This window comes from Balearica regulorum, chromosome 3 (genome assembly GCF_011004875.1).
Source record: "Balearica regulorum gibbericeps isolate bBalReg1 chromosome 3, bBalReg1.pri, whole genome shotgun sequence".
Classification (NCBI taxonomy): domain Eukaryota; kingdom Metazoa; phylum Chordata; class Aves; order Gruiformes; family Gruidae; genus Balearica; species Balearica regulorum.
Window position 1 is genome coordinate 4,345,845 of NC_046186.1, and position 17,809 is coordinate 4,363,653.

The 17,809-nt window shown below is 52.0% G+C and overlaps 1 protein-coding gene across 3 annotated transcripts; it reads right to left on the reverse strand.

The window, feature by feature from the left end:
- Window positions 1–2,212: 2,212 nt before the first annotated feature.
- On the reverse strand, window positions 2,213–16,809 carry PAQR8 (progestin and adipoQ receptor family member 8). 3 transcript variants are annotated; one of them, XM_075750405.1, is made up of 2 exons: window positions 16,728–16,809; window positions 2,213–7,804 (listed from the first exon to the last, which is right to left on the reverse strand). In XM_075750405.1, the coding sequence occupies exon 2, from the start codon at window positions 7,748–7,750 to the stop codon at window positions 6,692–6,694; it is 1,059 nt and encodes a 352-aa protein (XP_075606520.1). In that variant the 5' UTR covers window positions 7,751–7,804; window positions 16,728–16,809; the 3' UTR covers window positions 2,213–6,691. The 3 variants fall into 3 exon arrangements, with proteins under 3 accessions (XP_075606520.1, XP_075606522.1, XP_075606521.1); XM_075750407.1 differs by having other exon boundaries at window positions 16,409–16,738; XM_075750406.1 differs by having other exon boundaries at window positions 16,629–16,734.
- Between the last annotated feature and the right edge of the window lie 1,000 nt (window positions 16,810–17,809).

Consider the following 17,809-nt stretch of genomic DNA (forward strand, 5'->3'; position numbering starts at 1 on the left):
GGTGCTGTGCTGGACCTCATACTTACCAACAAGGAGGAGCTTATTTGGGATGTGAAGGTCAAAGGCAGCATTGGCTGCGGTGACCATGAGATGGTGGAGTTCAGGATCCTGAGGGGAAGGAGAAGGGTAAAAAGCAAGCTGACAACCCTGGACTTCAGGAGAGCAGGCTTTGGCCTCTTCAAAGACCTCTGCCTGCTTGGTAGAGTCCCACTGGATAAGGCCTGGGGAGAAGCAGGACCTAAGAAAGCTGGCTGATATTCAAGGATCACTTCCTCCAAGCTCAAGAGTGGTCCATCCCAATAATGTCTTGATCTCCTGATAAGAGCGGTATATCCCAATGATCAGGAGATAGCAGATCATTGGGATGGACCTCTCTTGAGCTTGGAGGAGAGTTAGTCAAAAATGCCAGCAGGCCTGTGTGGATAAACAAGGAGCTCCTGGCAAAACTCAAACACAGAAGAAGCATACAGAGGGTGAAAGCAAGGACACAGACAGGGAGGAGTACAGAAGCACTAATTGAGCATGCAGGGATGAAGTTAGAAAGCCAAAGCCCAACTGGAATTGTCAAAGACAACATGAAGGGCTTCTATAGGTACATAGGTGACAAAAGGAAGGCTAGGGAAAATGCGGGCCCATCGCTCAGCAAGACGTAGGAGCTGGTTACAGAGAACATGGAAAAGGCCGAGGTACTGAATGCTTTCTTCACCTCAGTCTTTACTAGCGAGACCAGCCTTCAGGAATCCCAGGTCCTGAGACCAGGGGGAAAGGCTGGAGCAAGGAAGATAGACCTTGGTGGAAGAGGATCAGGTCAGGGAATATTTAAGCATGGGATGTACCCACAAGTGCTGAATGAAGATGTCACTGCAAGGCCATGATCATTCAGCAATCTGAATGATCACGGCAAGTGGGAGAAGTGCCTGAGGACTGAAGGAAAGCAAATGCTACTGCTCTCTTCAAAAAAGGCAAGAAAGAGGACCCCCAGAACTATGGGTCAATCAGCCTCACCTTGATCCCTGGGATGATGATGAAGCAGCTAATTGTGGGAACCATTTTCAGGCACGTTAAGGACAAGAAAGTCATCAGGAGTAGTCACCTGATAACCTTCTATAATAAAATGAAAGGAGAGCAATAGATATTGTCTACCTTGACTTCAGCTTTTGATACTGTCTCCCATAAGATCCTCATAGACAAGGTGTTGGTGTATGGGCCGGATGAGCGGTGAGGTAGATTAAAAGCTGACTGGATAGAGTCCAACGAAGGACCACCAAGATGATAAAGGGACTGGAGCATCGCTCCTCTGAGGAAAGGCTGAGAGAGCTGGGACTGTTCAGCCTGGAGAAGAGAAGGCTCTGGGAGATATTATCAGTGTGTATAAATACCTGAAGGGAGGGTGCAAGGAGGACAGAGCCAGGCTCTTTGCAGTGGTGCCCAGTGCCAGGACCAGAGGCCATGGGCACACACTGACGCACTGGAGGCTCCCTTGGAACATCAGGAAACACTATTTTACTGTGAGGGTGACTGAGCACTGGCACAGGTTGCCAGGGAAATTGTGGAGTCTCCATCCTTGGAGATATTCAAAAGCCATTTGGACATGGTCCTGGGCAACCAGGTCTCAGTGGCCCTGCTTGAGCAGGGGGATTGGACCAGGTGACCTCCAGAGATGCCCTCTAACCTCAACCATTCTGTGATTCTGCACAGCTATCAGCAAGAACAGAAGCTCTAGCCTTATTTCAGGTAGGCTCACGTCTAACTGATTTACAGCCTTCTGTCCACCAATAGTTGTGTCTGTTTGGCTTAATTTTAAACATATGCTGAAATGTTTTGCTTGAACAGGCACTTGTCTTCACAGCCTGGCCACTGAAGCTGTGCTGCATTGGTGCCAGACCACTGAATCACTAGATACTCACCTCTGTTGGAAGTTAAGGAAAAGTGGACACCCAAGTACTTTTGTGGATGATGACCTTAAATCCCTCTAATCAGTGTCAGGGCACCCATTCTGCACCTCCCTTGTGAAAAGGGAATGAAATCCAGTTACTGTGGAACCTGGAAAGTGCTTCGAGATGCAAGGATAAAACCACACCCTATTGTTCATTATTGTTATAATTATTATCCACTCTAATATATCCACTCTATAATTATTATCCACTTTTCTTCCTAATGACTCATAACCTTCTATAGCTGTGCATTTGGGAATTTCACACCACACCAATCGTTTTGTTTTTACATTTTTTTTTTCACTAAAGTTTTTAAATAATGATCAGTACAGTACAAAGCTTAAAATATTATCAATGTTTTCAACAATACAAAGTCAGCAGATGGGAGTTGGGAAGGGGATGGTTAATATGTAACACTTATACCCTTCCCTGTTTCCCAGGGAAAAAAATACAAACTCTTTTGTACTTGTGTTTAGTAACAAACAGGGCTTAAAAATAATCTTGTCAGTAAAAGATATAAATTGCAAGGCACATGAGGAACCTGTCCTTGCCTTGTTACACAAATCATTAGGCATAAATACAAGTTTAAGGCACCTCTCTCCATCCTCCCCTTCTACTCCATACACCAAGTAAATCCTGTCAGTGGGTAGCAGCTGTTAAGAGCAACCATGGACCGGCAGATAGCAAAGAGGCTGCCTCTGAGCCTCAGGTTCCTGCGGGATGAATCCCAGAAAGGAACAGCATAAGGCACATTGGGATGAATTCTCAAGGCTCGTCCTGTACAGATCCAGGTTGCAAGATCTGCAGAAATACTATCTCAGCACCAGAGATTCCTGGGGAGAGGGTTAGGACCTCGGTCGCTTCAGGATCTCAGATGTGCTCAACCTTTGGTGGGCAGCTCTTCACCAAACCCTGCCTCTGGTACACCCCTCCCAAGCTGCGCCTCCTTAGAGGAACACCAGGGTGGAAGGCGGCGTGCTCCAAGCAGTGAGCCCAAGGAGAAAGCCCTGAGAGGCTCTCAGACAAGCTGAGCATTTATCACAGCAGCACTTTTATGCTCTCCGGACCCATCCCTGGTCTCCCCTAGATCAATGGCCGGGCTTTCAGGAGGGCATCGGCAGCCCCTTTCCAGTGCCGGCCCAGTTGAGGTGCAGCAGACTGCACGGCCTGTGGAGTCTGCCCAGTCAGGCAACTAGGTGTGTAAGGCACAAGGATGACGTCTGGGGATGAGGGAAAGAAATAAGGTGGTTGGAGGAAGAGGAGGAGGATGGAGACAGGGATGAAGGAAACTCCAGTGTTGGTGAGCCCCTTGTGACATAAGGGTGCATCCTGACAGCAGCAGCGATCGGTATTGCAATTCCCTGCTAGATCAGCCCATCATAGTAACCAGGAGGTCAGCTCCAGGTCTGAGCGCAGGGCCACACGGGGACGTGAGTGGCTTCACCTGAGGGGTAACATGAGAGTATGTAAAAACACCACCACTGTCACACAATTGCTCCAGAGGGAGAAGTTTCAATTCTGCTGGACCAGGGAGGAGAAGACGTATAACCAGAAATACCTTGGAGGAGCCTTTTGGGCACCTCCTCTCCCTGTCCCTGAACTAGACGGCATTACTGTACTCATCCTCCTTTGACAAGGGCAGGACATGTCATCTACTTTCAAACCCTTAGAGAAGGAAATGCCTGGGTGATCCCTTCCTTTGGTACCAGTATAACTCTAGGTAGCAGCAGAGGAGGGTTTGCTGTCAGCAGCGATGCCCACTCCCTCTCAGTTTTAGCCCAGAAAGGAGCTCTGGACCAGCCTGGTTTACTCCCCTTCCGGCACAGAAGCCCGCTGATACCATCCAGCCAGACCCACAGTGGCTTATTCTGCTTTACCTACCACAAAAGCAAGGCCAAATAGGCTGTGGGAAAAAGCACTGCTCCCACTGGAAGTCTTTCCCCAAACCGGGAGGAGACCCACAAGCAAAGCCACAGAGCCCATGGAGGGAGCAGTCCATCGGTGCAGCTAAGTTGGCTGAGCAACCAGCTGCTGTGCAAGGAGGAGTTGCTGCTGGCCTCCGCTCCGGCCCTTCCCTGCAGGCAGCAGTGGTGTTCAAGTGAGCTGGATGAAAGTTAAAACCAGCAGAAAATTACTGACATTTTTTCAGTAGGATTGGTTTTCCACTGGTCCATCTCCCGGCCCCAGCTCGTTTTGCAGGAAGGGGTATGATGAGGTGTAAGTGGGACCATCCCCCACTTGCCACTCCCCTGAGGCAAATTTTCTGTTAGGTCACTATGGCTGTACTGTCAAAAGACACTGTAGGAAATGAAGTAATTAATTTCTAAGCTGCATTGGATGTAAACCAGGAGGCCTAGAGTGATGAGAAAGGGTGGACTAGATGACCTCCTGAAGGCTTTCCTATGATTTCTTCTCCTGTACTCAAACCTTACTTCCTTCCCCCTTTGTATTTAATTTGTCAATAAGGCCATGAGTTTCACATTTGTCCACAAAACATAGGACACAGCAAAGCTCCTATTAATAGATCTGTTTTCAGAGAGGCTGTTGTCTGCCCACCTTGTTCCTCCAGCAGCACAGCACTGTTTCCTTCAGGCTAATCTTGACCCAACCAGGAGGCTCTGCAGATATAAAAGCCAAAGGCAGAGCCTTTCTGGATAATAAATCATGCACGCACACACATACACAAACACACCCACCCCTCAATAGTTAAAAAAACAGATCAAGTGCAGAAATCAGTGCTTGTCATGACAAATCATATCCCCAACCCTAAACTCTGCCTGCTCAGAACCAGCAATCACAATTCACTTGCCTGTCCTTGGATTCAATGAGACAAATCTGTGGCTGGAATAGATCCCACGGCTTCCTTGATCCCAACAAAGATTTATAGCTTCTAAGAATTCGCCAGATGTCAAGGCATTAGAGTTTGCAGCTCTTGCACAGTGTATAGCCAGGAGGAGCCGTGCCAGGATTTACTATGGAAAGCAAGCAGGGGGTCACACAGTAGGTGTCTAGGCTGCATGGGACCATCTCTCTGCATTGGCTCTGAGCATCCTGTCCTGCAAGCGCTACCAACTTCAGAGCAACAGTGTGGCTCCATATCTGATGCTCCCCCCCAAGCAAGCACAGAAGAGACTCATCTAATGGGGGCCACAGTAAACCAACCCTTTCTACACCCTGGACAGGACTGACCCACGGACATTAAGTGTCCCTGACCACCATCTTTGCTACTCCACACAGGAATCACCAACTCTAAAGGACAAACTTGTCCCAAGGTTGCATAGGACCCTAATGCTGTCACCCTGCTCTTGCCTTTTGCTGATAAAAACGTGCCAGATTCACGCCACCATTGGTCAGGGAAAAGCAACCCTGCAACTTCAAGGTCAGCTTTCCCACGAGGCCCACCAAGGATTGTTTGGTATACTGAAAAGCACCATTAAAAGGAGAATAAAGACTACTTCACTTTCATACCCTTTTGGCCATGACCATAGTAGGGCTGTTGGAGGCCCAGGGCCCTTCCTGTATCAGACAGGTCACATCCAAGTTACTCTACACTGTATGGACAGTGCTGGAAGTGAGTCAGACTCCCTAGACAGGTGATACAGAGTCAGTCTACGCAGCAATGCATGAACCTGTCACACAAGCAGCCAAAATGATGCATCCTGCATCAAAAGCATCTCCCCTGCTGGGGCCAGCACCCTGAACGCTGATGACCTCAGGGGTGCTCAACCTCTGCCTCTGCTACTGAGAAAGGCTCAAAACCATCTCCAACCTAGCCCAGGCCCAGCTCCACAAAGGCAACTAAGCACTTAAAATGGAAGTAAGGAGCCTTTGAAGACCTGTCTTGTAGGCTACCAAACAGCCATCAGCATTGCCACTACCTTAGGTGAAATTCAAACTGCTGAGAAAGACCCCATCTCCTGTTAGTAATCCTTGGGACAGCCTGACTCCTTGGTTTTGATGAGCAACTCCACTGCAGATGGTGCAGCCATACAGAAAGAGAAGATGGAGCTGACCCACTATCTCCACCTGTGCTGGACCCATACCAGTCACCAGCAGACACAGGACTCAGGTTCAGACCCAGTTCGTCCTAGAGGACCCTAGGTCAGGCCTAAATCGCCAAACATGCTTTGCCAAAGCCACTTCAGCAACCTGGCGTTGAGATACTTGACAAGAGGACCGCAGAGAGAACATGGCTTAGCCCAGCTGGAGCAGGAAAAGGATTATACCAGCCACTGTGCCACACGTGCCCTTGCAGCTGAACCCTAGAAATGCAGACTCCTCCTCAAACCTTGCCACTGCCTTTGGTAAGTAACAGGTCTCCCACAGATAGCAGAGATGGCAAAACCCAGAGAGGTCATCACATCCAGCTGTGGTCCTCATGGTGCGTTCTCCACTGCGTTGTGAGCCCTAGCAGACCCTTCTACAGTCTCACGACCTTCAGGCTGCCCTCCCTGACATTCAGCAAGATATCACCCACAGGTTTACCAGAATGAACAAGAAACCTCTGCCTACTCCAGCATCCTTGGTTACATGACTTGTTCTGGCTTAAAACACCCCACGTCTCCCTGGATGACAAAAGGAAGTCCCTGCTGTGAAAATGCATCCAGCATGAAGTCTCCAGCCCTCTACCCGAGTCCAGCGTCCCGGTTAGTCACAGCGTGTTAGGCAAATAAGACAGTTATGTCTCTAATATGTTACGCCCCTTTTCGTGATTTTTCACTACCCCGGTGATGTCATGCTCGTCACGTTCATGACTCTCAGGAGTCCTTTTTAGCCAGGCTGGCCTTGATCATGCATCGCAGGATGTAAGCTGTGAAGGCACTAAAAGCCACCAGGCCAAAAAAAGAGATGCAGGAGAGATAAACAGAGAAAGGCTCGTGTCTTTTCAGGAAAATCTCCTGCCTGTTCTTGTAATCCAAAAGAATGGCCTCCAGCTGTGATAGGGTGCAGATGGCCAGGAACGTGTGGAAGATCTGGTGGGCATGGCCAAAGATATCGCAGGAGCCAGGGAAGTACTTCTCAGGGACCGGGCAGGAGAAGAAATAAGCACTGATAAGGAAAAACAGTATCTGGTACGTGTGGTACCAAGCAGCATCTTCCTCACAGCCCCCCAGGTGACACATGACCACCCGGTGAGCGACAGGACTGATATCCAAGATGAACGCCAGCCCGGCTGGGATCACCTGGCACATCTTCCTCATGATGGGGTAAGGCCGTCGGTACCGATATTTTGCATAGCAGCAGCCAGCACAAGACAGCCAGCCACAGAAAGCAGCTGCCGGCAGGAAGAAAAGCCAAAACTTGTCGTACCAGGCTTGGTCAGAGCTGTAATAGAAATGGGCCAGGGCACTACCATACTGGTAGATGCTGACTCCAACATAGTCCACAAAGTAGAAGGTGTAGTGGTACAGCTCAGATTTGGACTGCAGTAGGTGGGCCAAGAGGCTGCAGGTCAGGTAGGTGACAGAGGAGAGGACAAAGATGAGCAAAGGCAAGGACCATGCGTCCACGGGTAACTCCTCAGCCTCCACAAACGTCTTGAATCTCAGCAGCACAGCCAGCGCTGCCAGGAGATGAGTCCATACGTTCACTACCTCATTGTGCTTCTGGAAGAGGCTAAGGAAGTAGTACCGCCAGTCCTGGCCGGTGGGACGGTACCCGGTGTGGATGTACGGCTCACGGAAGAGCTGCGGTACCTCGTACTCTTTGACCGTGCAAGGCATCTTGGGGAAGCCATCCTCCAGCAGCCTTGGGAGACGGCTGAGATGCTGCCCGCTGAGGGACAGTGTGCTGATCCGCTCCAAGATGGCTGTCATCTCGCTGCGTGCGATGGCTGTGAGCCCGCCTCTGGGGAACGTCGTCTTCGTGCCCTGCAGGGAGGGGAGAAAGAAGAAACATTAACAGCGATGCATCAGGGAGAAAAGCGTGCTGCCATTCCTGGGTGGGATGAGCCATGGTGCTATTGAGATGCTGGCCCTGCTCTTAGGGCTTTTCTTAAGTCAGCAAACCTAAATTCAGCATGGAGAAGGATGGCATAGCTCTGTCCCTGTGGTTCAGCCTATGTCAGATGGGCACAGCAATGTCACGAGCCTGCCCTTCTTCCTCGCTTCCTCGGGACTCAGCTTGGAGCATGTTCAGGAACAGCCAGGAGCTGCCAATAAGGGGACACAAGAAGCAGGCAGATGTCAAGAAAGCACCTGATGATTTGCGGAGGGGATTTTTCACCCCTTTCCACAGAACAAATTGCTCAGGGACAAAATTGGGGTGTAATTACTCATCAAAGGGGTAACCTGCATTTCTGCACCTAAGCAAAGAGGGTCCCATCCAAATTGTGGAGGTTGCAAATAAGCCCGGCTTCCCTGCCACACAACTTGCACATGGGTCGCACGCCTGGGGCTGCTGCAGTGAGTACGGCAGAGGGAGAAGGGGAGAGATCCACGGTCCCAAACCTGCAGCCCTTATCCCTCCACACGTAAGAAGCAGCAGGACTGGGAGGTGACGGAGAAACGAGGGGCCCTGCGTCAGAGCTGGTTGCAGTTTGGGTGTAGCATCGAAGCCTTGGGAGCATCCACGGAGCCATGCTGAGGGGCTGCCAGAAGAGACGTGCCTGGATGCTCAGGGCAGCAAAACCCCAGTGCTGGGCACTCCTCTACCTGCTCTGCTCCTTGGCAACCTCCAGAGTTGCTAAACTCTGGCTGGAAAGATTCAGATTCAGGGCACGGCAGGATCCTAATGTCTGGAGACTATCTCACAGCATTGAATTACTTTGCAATACCCTGTTTCCCTTCCACCCTAGATATTTCTTTTCCCTGCTGGTGTTTATGCCACACAAAAAAAAAAAGAGGAGAACTCAGCACACAGATGCCCAAGCTTGAGCTGAAATTGGTGCTGATGGAGCCCCACCAGACTCTGCAGGGCTGTGGCTACCCCAGTGCAGCAAACACCTACATGTTTGCGGGAGCGGGGCCTGACTCCTAGCTTATATGCACCCAGCCAGAGCTGCAGTGGATGAAGATGGCCAAAAATAACTAAACGCAAGTAAGTATTTTGCCTGAGTGTGAGAAAAGGTTTATTTTTCTCCCATAGCATCAGACACCAGCTGCTGGCAGAGGTGAGACAGAAGAATAGTTTGCACGGGCGCATGATGGGAGACCTGAGCTAGGCTGGCGATAGAGAGGACAGGTCAGAGTTAAACACTGAGAGTGAAAGCAGAGAGATGGGACCTATCAAACAGTCCCAGGGTGAGACAGCACAAAGACCAAAGTCAGAGCAGACTCTGAACCGGGTTGCAAGTTCCACTTCCTCTCACAACCCAAAGCCTCTGATAACAGACAAAGTATTTTCATATTGCTTCCGTATTCTAGCAGATGGTACTTTTTGTAACTAAGAGTTACATTTTCCAGCCACTTCTCTCTCTCCCTGCGCTTTCCAGGCTTTCTCCCTTAGCACTTCTCAGGGCTGGTTTGTTTTCTGGTTTTTTTTTCCTTTGTTTGCCACAGGGGAATCTGGCTATTGAGTTTGATGGAGCTGCCTTAGCCGCAAAAGGTGGAAGGGAAGATGGTCCCTGCAAATGGTGTTTTAGTTTTGCAGATGGGTAAGTGAAGATAGCACGCTTGCTGGGGGGTTTGACATTGTGCACATTCACAAAGACTTTGTTTCTCTCCTAAGGTTCTGCAGGGTCTGGACCTGTGATGGGGACAGGCACTTCGTCCAGCAGCTTGTGTTATCTCTGGGGACGCACGCCAAAATTTAGGAAGGCAAGGCAAATTTTGACTCTGGGACACTCCTATGAGGGGATGGCGTGAAAAAGGGGCGACACTCCCTTTCCTCGGTTCTGATGTACAGCCAGTCTATTCTGGCTCCTTGTAGCCAACGGAGAAAGAAAGGCTCATCATCCAACTTACTCTAGTCCTCAGCTTCAGGACAAGGCAAAGCCCAAGCAAGGAGACCATCCCCAGCTATGCAGCACTGAAGTACTCGCCTTCTGCTGTCCTACGTCTCCTTTGGATGATCTGGCCAGAACTTGGTTGGAGGCTGAGCACATTGGGGTGGGAAGGACAGGGAGATTTTATGGATGTGTCTGTACTAACACAGTGTTCGATTTCCTGATCTAGATGCACAGACGAGAGTTCCCTTCCCACGCTGACTGCATCTCCTTCACTGCAACGCCAAGACATCTGCTGTCTCCAGCTGACGATCTCCAGGCCTTATGCACAGGTTTTGCCCCGTGCAGAGATGTGAGTGCAGACTCTGAAGTGCTTTGAGTCCTAAGCTCCTCTGCTCTGTCCGTTAACCAGCCGTAATGTGTTTTACACCTCTCCCAGCATTTGCTCTGATACAAGCCAGGCAAGAGGGCTTGGACTCCCGCTCACCGTCTCCCAGCTTCCCTTTAACTAAGTGTGGTCCAAGGATTTGGCCCCACTACAGGGAGCTCAGTGCTCAATCTTCCACTCAATTCAGCCCAGCAGGATGCTGGAAAACCCTCCAAAAAGGTTTTTAGGCACTGATGTTGGAGGTGGGGATACAAGACACAAGGGTAAAGGGCATGCTGAAGCTCCCCACCTCTTGGAGAACACACGCTAATGCTAGTGCAGACTCCAGGACACTGGGAATTTAACAACAGCTCGGATACGGCACAAACTGGACAGGTGAGCTGCACAGGAGCAGGGTGGAGGCGCTCACCTCCTGCAGAGAGGCAGCAATACACTGAAACCTGCCTGTAAAGAGCAAAGGCGACCAGAAGACACCCGGGAAGATGGCAATCAAGCCTGGGCGTACGGATGTATGCCGACGCGAGGGGTGCATCGCCCCTTCCACCATCCGTGGCCTGCCTGCTTTGCATGCTGACGAGGATACAAGAGGGACAGGCAGCTTCTGTACCAGGCACGGGCTGGCGCCGGCTTGTACGGTGTGTGCTAGCGCCAGGATTTTGCCACGGTCTCTCATCCTGAGAGCTTGGCGTAGACAGCGAGCGTCGCCTTTCAGCAGAGCTAGGAAGAGCTTAGATGCTGCGGATCTCCCTGACAGCAGGAGAGAGAAGAGATTCTTCCAGGCAGGCTTTCATAGCTGGAAAATGCTAGTTTTTAACAGGCTGAGGGAGGGTCAGAGATTTTCAAAATAATAGTCCGAAATCACAAGTAACACATCTGATACTCAGATAAACAGCGCTAAATCAGGAAGCTGGTAGAGTGCTTATTTTAAACCGAACTTGTGACATTAATGAGTGAGAACAAGTTGGCAATTTCCAGCGATCATGTGATGGACAAAGCGACGAGCAATTAACGTTAGAAAAGAGAGAGAAAGGAAAAAGAAAAAAAAAAAACCAACCCAGAAACCCAAGGTCAGCACTGGCTGTTTCACTTTCACAGAGCCCCTATTCTTTCCCCTTCACAGGGGCGTAGGAGCGGCTGAAAGCCACATTCATCGGCGGGGCGTCTCGTTGAGATTCTGTCCTCGCCCCCCCTCCCATCTCCGGGGGATTCAGTTATTTTGGCTGCTCCCAATTAACGACAACCAAGTAGCGTTTGTTCGGGGAGGGAGCTGCAAGGCGAGAAGGGGGGAGTGGATGATGGCCAGGCTGTATCATTACAGCCACAATAAGAACCACGGCACAGGAGGAGAACGATCCCGTTCCAATTTTTCTCTCCCTTTTGAAGAGAGTAATTGGAAACCCAAGCTTTTCCCAGCTCTTTTGCTTTTTGGTCACAGTCTGATGGAGGGGTTTAAATGAGAAAATTTCTTACAGAGTACGGCCGATTTTCCCACCGGTCTGGCCTCAGCGTTAACTGGGACTGAGGCTCTACCAATGGGATATGTTTGCTTGCAGAATAGTATTCAGGCATCAGAGGTTAACACGGGCTTCTAGAAAGGCAGTAATTCCTGGTAAACAAAGCAGAGAGGACCAGGGAACTCAGCTGTGGGGAAGTCTTTAATAAATGCATTGCATTTAAAATAGAAAAAAAAGTGGTTGCGGACAGCATGAAAATAACAGCAGTGATTGTGCAGCAGTGGGCAGCAGGCCAGTTTTGGGAGCTGCAGGTGATTAATTCCTGAATTCTTCTCTTCTGGGAGTGGAGCAAAAGTCCTTGGAGGGACTACAGGTCATTTTGAAGTCTGAGATTTTATACCAACCCCTTCCTACACAGGGTTAACGTTGGTGTTGCGGCTCCTACAGGGCCAGGATGGCAGAGAGCAGCTCAGCTCAGCTCTGCAGGGCTGGGAGAGGCAGCACCAAGGCTGCACCCAGCTCAGATGCAGTGGATAAACCCCATCCCAGAGCCTGCTGCCCACAGGCTGGTCCCACCTGAACGAAAACATCTCCTCCTGTAACTAAACCACTTGCGAAGGGCTCGGGGCAAATGCTGAAAGACCAGCTTGGGAGCACGGTGCCGGGTCCCCGGTCCCATTCTGCCCGGTGTTTTGGAAAGGCTCCACCAGGCATGAGAAACTAAGCGACCACAGACCAGCCCATCGCAGCAATTCCTGCGTACTCCTGCTTCCTTCGCCTGCTGCGCCTAAACCTGCCAGCGCTAACCTTCCTCCCGACTGCGACAGATGCACACGGAGCTCAGATCACCTCTGCAGGGAGTTACTGGGATTCATGAGGGTGTCACAGAGGTCAGAAACTGGAAGAGGTGGCATTTGATGGTTGGTACCAGGGATGAGTCCTGCCTGAGCAGGCAGTGGGGTATGAAGGACTGGTCTATGCTGCAGCATTGAAGAAGTGGAAATCCCCCCAACTGGAGAGCAGCCAGGTGCTGAGGACTCCTGTAAGTTGGGCTTACACCTCCCCACCTATTAAACGGGGATGCAAATCCTAATAAGAACTAGATATTGTGCTCTCGATGCACTGTTGTAATGCACCAGGCAGTGCTGGGACTACTTAACAGTGCATCGCACAGAATATTTTATTTCCCTCAATACACTTACGCACCCGGTTACATCTGCATCAGCCCAGTGGGTGTATTACAAGCACTCATCCAACAGGGACCTGCACAGGTTAGGATGCTCTGGAAGGCAAAAGGTGATGTGATTTACTGGAGATCCTGAAGGTGAAGCTTGAAAATAACCTCATCTGCTAAGAAAAAGGGTCAAAGCAACCTTGTAGAAAATTTCAGATAAAATAATATGGCTCAAATTCTACCTTTCTTTACACACATACACACAGAGCATGTAGCTGAAGCAGGGTTTGCCCAAGCATGTATTAATCAGGAAACGAACGTCTCGTGATGCTGGGAGATGAGCCATTAAAGCCGGCGGGAGGTGGCAGGATCCCCCGTGGAAGCCATGGCAGTGTCAGCTCCCCTGCAATTCCTGGCCTGGAAGCAAGCCGGGCCAGCAGCCAGCTCAGCCATGCTGAGCAGCAAGTGCCTCTTGACATGAGTTCGGCGTTGCCTGCGCGTTGGGCGGGCTCCAGGGGATGACAGCAGTGGAGCCGGCGCAATGAATGCTGTGCTCAGAGAGGTCAGAGCAAAACAAAGCTGCTGGCAAATACCACGTCCCTGCAGCAAAGCCGAGGGGGTCCGCGGCATCCCACCAAGGAGGGGGAGCCCCTGAGGTCCTGCAGCGTTTGGGGGAGCAAAGCGGGACAGTGGAAATCCCAAGTTAGGAAACCAAAGACTCGACGAGGCTGCGGGCTTTACTGCGAGAGTCCAAACCTTAGGCCAGACATCACAAGCAGGGATCTGACTTTCACAGCGCCGAGTCCTTGGTTCTGAGACCAGCCGGGCTAGTTTGGATGCTCCCGTGCTGCTGCATCCTTGAAATGGGTGGCCAGACACAACCTGTCTGCCAGGAACAACTCCTGGATGGTGCTAACTCCCAAACCATGCCGGGGAACGGTGTGGGTCACCACGGCACATTTCTGATTTGCTGCGATAAACACAGCCGCAGTTTCTTCATGCCTAACCGGGGTTAAAAACTTGGTGATGCTACTGAAAACACAGCCAATACACTCGACGCGTGAAAAAAGAAACCCATCGCAGCACTAGGCAGATGCAAAAATGTTAATATTCGTTATTTCTACTCAGAGACCCTGGCTGAGAAGTCTCTCCTCTGGCAAATCCCCTATCAAAAATTGCTCAAGATCAAGGTAATATTCCACAGCTTTTCTTCCTGATCTCACTGAACCTTTGCTGTTTGCTCTTTCCAGATCCTCTCACCACTTTCTTCTCCCACACGCAACTAACAGCTCCCTACGCTTTGGGACTCCATTTTGGGTGGGTGTGAAATCCCTGGGTGTAGCTTACAGGCTTTGAGTACACCAGCAATCAAACAAGACCAGTGCACGGTCCCAATCAATGACCCGCCACCATCAGGTTGCTGAAGTGTCAGCACACTCTGGGGCACGCTTTTGGTCCTGCCACCCCCACGGGTCCCTGCCTGCAGGATTCAGTCGTGCGGGGACCACCGATGGAGTGGGACGACTGACCCGTTTCAGCCGCCAATGCTGGAATTGTGCCAGGGAAGTGCCTGTTTTGGTTTTTTCCCCCCACTGACTGAAAAAGGAGCCTGGATTTGTTGCAGCAGCATCCTGCTTTCAACTCCTAAATCTCCTCCTGCAAGTTCCGTGGGATATGGGATCCTTCCCGTCCATCCCCAAGCAGCTGCGTGCACACCCTACGAGCACAACGTTTCTGCAGCCAGGTTACCTACGTAAGAAGTCATTGCCACGAGCCTTTCCTAAAGCCACAGCACCAGCACCCACCGATGGGACGCACGCTTACATCCCTACTCGATCCCAAGGATCCACTGGGGGAATAAAAAAAACCAACTGGGAGCAAGCTTCCACTTGCTACTGACTGTGCCTGAAGGCCAGAGGACATAAGGTATAGCCACATACGTACAGCTACAGACCAGGAGCCTTCCTGGGAATTTATTCCTCTGGAGAAATTTCTTTAGCATAAACGGATACTGCAATTAAAGGGCCACTGCTCCGACCCCAGGAGTGGGGGTTATCATGTACACTGGCAGCTAAAAATTAAGCTGGTGCATGACTCAAGACGTGCAAGTAGCTGCAAGTGCACACACGTGACCCGACGATGGCAGCTCCCCTGTCCTCCGTCTCTGCCTGCGCTGCCAGCACGTCGCTCGCACCGGCCATCCCTCCCTGCGTCCAGAGGGACACAATCTTCTTCTCGGCCAAAGGCTCCGGCTGCAGCTTCAATGTAAATAAATGAAAGCAATGATGCCCAGAGAACAGAAAATCCTGCAGAGAGCGGGGCTGTTAACCCACACCAGCTGAGCGGGAGGAAACGTGTAACCGTTTGTGGTTTGGAGCCTGGGGGTTTCTAGGAATTGTTTGCAACACTTATCACCACCCTGCACCCCTACATGAAGGCAGAAGAACCGTTTGCTGGTATAATTCACAGCTGCCTGTCCCCTCCCTGTGCTAGCAGAGGGCAAAACCAGACTTCAGACCTGCTGGATTTCACTCCTGCGGAGCCTTGCATACGTGCTTCACCCTTTTTTTCATCATCTTTTCACGACTTCACCCTTTTACAACAACCACTGCTAGGGCAGCATCACACACATCCTCATCCTAACCCCTCTCCGCACAGCTGGCAATCCCCCCGGCTAACCGCACCTAAAGCGCGCCGGGGCATTTCCCAGCTCCGAAGCCGTGATCCCGCAGCATCCGACAACAAACTCCCATTTCCATCCTGCAACGCAGTAAAAACCCACGGGCTCCAGCCAAAGCAGCCCGGGGATGAACCGCTGGAGCCGTGCAGTTATGAAACGAGCACCGCGTGCGGGACCGGTGGTCCTGCGTACCCAGCACCGGTTGATCTGCGCCCCAGAGCTACCGGGAACCTCCGTACCCAACCCTGCCCGTGCTGACGATGAGTCAGCTTGACGCTGAGCAAGTGATCGTTAAATGTTTACCCAAACATATATATATATATATATCTGTCAATGAAAACCAGACCGGTTCAAGACTGTCTGCAATTCCCCCACACACACACTGCAAAAAAGTGAGATGCTCACGGTGTTTCGAGCAAACATCCAGATGGGAAATTGGGGGAATACGAGCGATGACCTCCGACACGTGCTGGAGAAGACAACCAGGGACTGACCCTTCGTGGCCCTTCGCCGCCCCTTTGGAGACACGAGCTGGGGCGCGCCAAGCGAAGCGGGCGGGTAGCAGCTCCAAAGCAAACACCAGGAGCTGGTTCTTCACCCAGCTCAGGGCTGAACTACCCGTCTCCTTGCCGCGGCCTCCAGAACGCCCCAGAGGTCAAAGTCACGCAAGGAAAACCCACCCGCGGCTATTAAAAACAAACAAAATTGGAGGAAAACCAATGCCAACCGCTCTCCTCCATGAAGCCCTTGAGATACAGGTCAAGGGGACAAGGGGGACAACGTGTGGCAGAACTCAATTTGCCCCCCCCCGCGCACTCCTCCCCTCCTCAGGCTCTTCCCCTGCGCCCACCCGGCCGCAGGACCGACCCCCCCCCCCCCCCGGCTCCACGGACCGCGGCTGTGCGTGGAGGGGGGAGAAAATCACGAAATCACCCATCCCCTTGCACCTCGAGGTTACCACGCGTGTTTTACCCGGGTAGTGATGGCAGGCGCCGGGGTGTTTCCCGTGCACCGTCCCCGGCGTGACCCAGCCCCCGGCGGGGAAGGATGCTCCAGCCGCGGCGGGCGCGGTGCAGGGAACTGCGGTACCCACGCGGGGACGCCGGAGCTCACCGGAAGGGCTAGAAAAACCCGTGCGGGATCCCTCCCGGGCCCCTCGGCGGGGCGTTCCCCGGGGAAGGAGAGGGGACCGGCGGCTGCGCCCGCACTCACCGCCCGCGCTCTCCCCGCCGCCGCCACCGACTCCCGCGGCCGCCGCCTCCGGCAGCGCCGCCACCACCGGGCGCTTCTGCGCATGCGCGTCCCGCCCCGGGGTGGTGTTGCCCCCCCCTCGCCCCCCCCGAGGTCCGAACGTAGCCGAGCTGAGCCGAGCCGAGCCGAGCCGAGCCCAGCCCAAGCAGCCTGAGCTGGGGTTAGGGAGAAAGTGGGGCTCAAACTGGTGGGAGAGCCCACGCTCGGTCACCCCCGGTTGGTGGCTGCGGAGAAGCAGAGGTGGAGTGAGGAACTCAAGGAGGGGGGGGGGGGACATCAGAGTGGGACAGAAAGTCATGGCTGGTTGGGGTGGGAAGGGACCTCCGGAGGTGGGCTGGGCCAACCCATCTGCTGGTTGCCCAGGACCATGTCCAGATGGGTTTTGAAGATCTCCAAGGATGGATGTGATACAGATGGAGATTCACGGATGGAGATCTCTCCCAAGGATGGAGATGCTACCTTCAAAGTAGAAAAGATAGGAGCAGAGGCCATGGGCACACACAGAAACACAAAAGGTTCCTCTGAACATCAGGAAACACTTTTTTACTGCGAGGATGACCGAGCACTGGCACAGGTTGTGGAGTCTCCATCCTTGGTGATCTTCAACAGCCATCTGGACGTGGTCCTGGGCAACCGGCTCTGGGTGACTCAGCTTGACCATCTGTTGGACCAGATGACCTCCAGAGGTCCCTTCCCCGACCGCCCTGTGATTCTGAGCTGAGGAGCTGCACAACGCGGCAGAGGCCAGGGAGGGCTCCACGCAGCGGTGAGCAGCGATTGCTGGACCTCACGGCTTCCAGCTGTGACGGTTACGACAGTGGTGTCAAACGAAAAAATTCTTAGTCCTGAGAGCTGTTTGTATGCCACCACCAAGTGGAGGTAAAAATGAGGGAAATGGGAGGAAAAATAAAAATTTCGCTGCTGCAGACATGCAAGCGTGGAGGAGAGAATGATTTTTCCCAGGATTTGCAGCCTAAAGACAGTATGGCCTTGAGCCAACCACCGGGGCAGCAAGGTTTATGCCATAAAACCAGCACCAAAAT

Excerpts from the sequence above, each read along its gene's own strand:
- PAQR8 (XM_075750405.1), bottom strand. The coding sequence starts at position 7,750 with ATGACAGCCATCTTGGAGCGGATCAGCACACTGTCCCTCAGCGGGCAG.